Source organism: Myotis brandtii, unplaced genomic scaffold (assembly GCF_000412655.1).
Source record: "Myotis brandtii unplaced genomic scaffold, ASM41265v1 scaffold952, whole genome shotgun sequence".
Lineage (NCBI taxonomy): Eukaryota > Metazoa > Chordata > Mammalia > Chiroptera > Vespertilionidae > Myotis > Myotis brandtii.
The window spans coordinates 461,436-465,842 of record NW_005371930.1 but is presented as its reverse complement, the minus strand read 5'-3'; the positions used below and the strand labels follow the sequence as shown (position 1 = coordinate 465,842).

Here is a 4,407-nt window from a genome sequence, read left to right as displayed (position 1 = left end):
CCACCCCCCCAGCTCCCCACGGGCTGCGTTTATTCTAACCTTGGTTTTCCATGGGATGTTTCTTCTTTGAAAATATTGCCCTGAAAGTGGGAACTGGGATAGAGTTCCTCATCCTGTGAACCCTCCCTTCCCCGTACACGTGTGTTTTAACAGCGGAGGAGCCGGGGAGAAGGCCCGCACTGACCCCGCCTCTCTGTTCCTGAGCCTCCGCAGCGGAGTGTGAGCTCGGCTCTGCCAGACGGGGGCGCTGTGTCTGAGGACGAGATGGCGGCACTGAGAGCAACGATGTTCACTCCTGCAACGTCTCTTGTTCTTCCTCTTGGCAGCGGTAAAGCTTCTGCAGGCAGCTGACAGCTGTAAAGACCAGACCTTCTTTCTCAGCCAGGTTCCCCAGGAGGCCCTGAGGCGAACCCTCTTCCCCCTGGGGGGGCTCACGAAGGATTTTGTAAAGAAAATAGCTGCTGAGAACAGACTGCACCATGTGCTGCAGAAGAAGGAGGTAGGACCGGAGTGTGGCCGCCCCTGGGGAGCTGGTTCCGGGCTCGGCAGGAGGCGCCGGGGCCTTCAGAGAGCACCTTGGCCAGGACTTCTCCCTCCTCCTCTGCTCGGCCCCTGGGGACGGGGGGAGCAGCTTCCCCAGCGGCCTTGGTAGCTCCTTGGGGTGTTCCTGGCCCTGCGCCAGGAGGGAGCAGGCAGTGAGGGCTGGGCACGGGACTCCTGCACGTGGTCGCCGTCTCCATCCGTGGCTGGCGCGTGCCTGTCGGTGCTGGGAGCCAGGCGGTGCTGCTGCCTCGGGGCTGCCTTCATGGAGCTCCCAGCAGGCAGTCACTGCTGGGCCGGGGTGGGGGGGGGTACAGCAGTGGGCACTGACGCAGATGCAGGGCCTCCGGGAGACGACTGGCCTAAGGCCTAGCCCAGTGATGGTGAACTTATGACACGCGTGTCAGAGGTGACACGCAAACTCATTTTTTTGGTTGATTTCTCTTTGTTAAATGGCATTTAAATATATAAAATAAATATCAAAAATATAAGTCTTTGTTTTACTATGGTTGCAAATATCAAAAAATGTCTATATGTGACACGGCACCAGAGTTAAGTTAGGGTTTTTCAAAAAGCTGACACGCCGAGCTCAAAAGGTTCGCCATCACTGGCCTAGACGATGAGTGGGATTCAGTGTTAAGTAGACAGTTGGGGGGACTGCAAAGTGTGACGAGCATACGCAGAGGCCCCGAGCGAGAAAGCCTGTGCGTGGGTGGGTCAGGGTGCAGCCGGGTGGGCTGGGTGCCCGAGGCAGGGCGGAGGTAGCTTAGCGAAGCTGCCCCTCCTGTCCGCCTTCCTGGGCCTTTTGTCAGCAGATCACTGCTCCCTCCACCAGCCGCTGCCACCAGCCCTGCTCCTCCCCCTGCTCCGTGTCTGAGTGTGACTGGGAGGAGCCGAGGGGGCCACCCCGCGACCCACGTTCTAGACACAAACCTCAGGACGAGTGGGAAGCGTGTGCTGAGGGCACAGGGAGAGCGGCTCCAGCTCTGGGTGTGCCAGCTGGGACCTCGACCTCTCCCGAGGGACTCGGCCCCCCCTGGCCGTCGCACTTCCCGCTCGGCGCTGGTCTCTCCTACGCATGGGCAGTGGCCTGAGGCCTGAGCGGCTTTCGGGGGGACGCGTGTGCTTGCTTAGCTGGCAGGCCCAGGGCCAGGGACAGGACCACCTGGGAGGCTGCCCCCAGCACGTGTGTCTGTGGGCGGGGCCTGGTGTCGGTGCTGGTGGGGACGGCCAGCCCAGGGAGGGCTGACCCTCGGCTGCCCTTCACCTCCGGCCGCCCTCTTCCTTCCAGAGCATGGGCATCTGCTTCGTGGGCAAAAGGAATTTTGAAAAGTTCATCCTCCAGGTGAGTGCCCGTGCTGCGGGGACAGCCCCTCCCTGCCCGGGGCCGGGCCGCAGTAACAGGTGTGTGTTCAGTACTTACAGCCGAGGCCCGGGCAGTTCATTTCCATCGAAGATGGCACCGTGCTGGGGACACACAAAGGTGAGGCCAGCCTCCGCTGCTCTTGGTCGGGAACCCTGGAGGGGGCGCGGGGGGTTCGGTGGCTGCTGTCGGTCCATTAGCTCCAGAGTCAGAGCTGCGGGCAGGTGGGGAGCGGGTGGGGAGGCGTGGACGGCGGGCCTTAGCAGCGTTGACATGGGTTCCTGCGTGTGGCAGTGGCAGCAGGAGGGTGACCACCTGCCGGGGACAGAACTGCAGGTGCTCCCCGCCCGTCCGGCTGCCCACTCAGTGAGGCAGCTGTCAGCCCTATTGAAGTGAGCATGTGGTTCCGTGGTGATCTGTGCCTGCGTGTCGCGGGAGGGAGGGGGGAGGGTGGAGAGTGGCCTGGCCTCTGGTCTTGTGGTTTGTTGTGGGGGTGCCCAGAAGTAGTCAGAGGGATTGGGCACAGAAGCCAGGGGCAGCCCTGCTGTGGGTTGTGCGTGGGTGGGAGGCACCTATGTAACCGCAGCCGCATGGCAGCTCAGCAAGAGGGGCTCTCGGCTCCCAGCAGGCCAGCCCCCTTCTAGAGGAATTGCCCTGCTGCCTGGTCTGGTGTCCTGCAGGGCTCCTTGCAGGGGCGAGGTACCCAGGCCTGATGAGGGATGGACGCGCTCGGGCTCAGTCAGGGCTTCCCTGGCGGTGGAACCCCGGCCAGTCCTGGTGGCCCCTTGGTGGTCCATGGAGCCCCGCCCCCGCCTGTCCCCTATCGGCGTGGGGGTGGTTGAGAGGGACCGTGCCGCCTCACTGACAATGTTCCCGTAGGTTGGTTCCTGTACACGTTAGGCCAGAGGGCCAAGATCGGCGGCCTGCGCGAGCCCTGGTACGTGGTGGAGAAGGACAGCACCAAGGGCGATGTGTTTGTGGTGAGTGGCTGGCCCCATGGGCGGTGCCGAGTCTGCGGGCAGAGCCAGGGTGAGGCTGATGGGCGTCCTGGCCTCCTGCACCCCTGGGCCGGCCCCAGAGCGCAGGGTGTCGTTTACGGTGTCCCTGGGCGCTCCCGGACGCTGGTCACTCATTAGCCACATTGGTCCCTGTATAGATGCCATTCCTCTGAGTTTACAAGAGGACACGACAGGTGGTTGGGGTGAAGGCCCGTGGAGAGGAGGGGGCGTCAGGGCCTCGACGGGCTTGCACGCAGGGTCCCGCCATCTCGCGGAGCAGTGGCAGGTCGTGGGGTCGGCTGGCAGCGCCCCTGCTGACGAAGTGTGACCGTGACCTGTAGTTCCCGCTTCTGCAACATGGGGTCAAAGGCTCCTGAGGGCGTCCCAGGCATTTCCACTGCGGACACTCGTCCACGCGGGCTGTTAGCGTTGTTGATGGGGGCAGCGAGGCCGCTCCGCTCAGGACTCCAGGCCGCCACGGTCTTCGGTTCCCCTGCAGGCCCCCCGGACGGACCACCCGGCCCTGTACAGGGACCTGCTGCGGACCAACCGCGTGCACTGGATCGCGGAGGAGCCGCCTGCAGCCCTGGTCCGCGACAAGATGATGGAGTGCCACTTCCGCTTCTGCCACCAGATGGCGCTAGGTGACTGAGTGGGGGGGATCGCCCAGAGGCCAGATGTAGGAGGCCTTAGGCTGGGCCCTGGGCAGCAGAGCCCCATGGTTGGGATTGTGCAGCACATTCAGGCCCCTTCCCACCAGCCACTGGGAGGCAGGGCTGGGCGCAGAGCCCAGCTCCGCTTATTCTGGGAGGAGGAAGGGAGGGTCCTGGGAAGGCAGGGCCTGAGGCTGACCACACAGGCCAGGCCAGTCCCCTCAAGGCCCCTCTCTGCCTCCCAGTGCCCTGCGTGCTGACCCTCAACCAAGACGGCACCGTGTGGGTGACAGCGGTGAAGGCTGTGCGGGCCCTCGCCCTGGGACAGGTGAGTGGCAGCCTGGCCTGCGCTCTGCTCCAGAGGGAGGCGGGACTCCAGCGCCTGGCCCGGCCCTGGGGTGGAGGCGGCTCTAGCACGCGCTTAGCGGCCGTCAGGTGGCGCCCACGGGCTGGTGGCCAGGCTTCCTGCTGGAAGGGCAGCACCATTCCTCCCACCCGAGCACCAGGGCACAGGCCGGGCAGTGAGCCGGGCCCCGCCTGCACCTGCCCGCCTCTCCCAGCCACGGCGGCCCTCCTGCTGCTGCCTTCACCCGCCACGGGGGACTGGGCCCGGGCAGGGCAGGTTGGCAGCTGTCCCTCCTCCCTGTCCCCGCCCCCGCAGCAGCCTCAGGCCGGGCTCCTGGCTGCCCCCTGTGGTGACACGACCCCTCCTTGCAGTTCGCCGTGTTCTACAAGGGGGAGGAGTGCCTGGGCAGCGGGAAGATCCTGCGCCTGGGACCGTCGGCCTACACGCTCCAGAAGGGCAAGAGCAGGTCCAGCGTGGCCACCGAGGGCCCCAGGGACAGCCCTGGCT

The 4,407-nt window shown here is 64.9% G+C and overlaps 1 protein-coding gene across 1 annotated transcript in view; it reads left to right on the top strand.

Moving 5' to 3' along the window:
- The window catches only part of TRMU (tRNA 5-methylaminomethyl-2-thiouridylate methyltransferase), a 15,053-nt gene that overhangs the window by 7,828 nt on the left and 2,818 nt on the right, over positions 1-4,407 (top strand). The window contains exons 4-10 of the mRNA XM_014533163.1: positions 327-499; positions 1,832-1,885; positions 1,957-2,023; positions 2,783-2,883; positions 3,401-3,545; positions 3,800-3,882; positions 4,272-4,404. Of these exons, the coding sequence (XP_014388649.1) occupies positions 327-499; positions 1,832-1,885; positions 1,957-2,023; positions 2,783-2,883; positions 3,401-3,545; positions 3,800-3,882; positions 4,272-4,404 (756 nt within the window). The remainder of the gene's footprint in view (positions 1-326; positions 500-1,831; positions 1,886-1,956; positions 2,024-2,782; positions 2,884-3,400; positions 3,546-3,799; positions 3,883-4,271; positions 4,405-4,407) is intronic.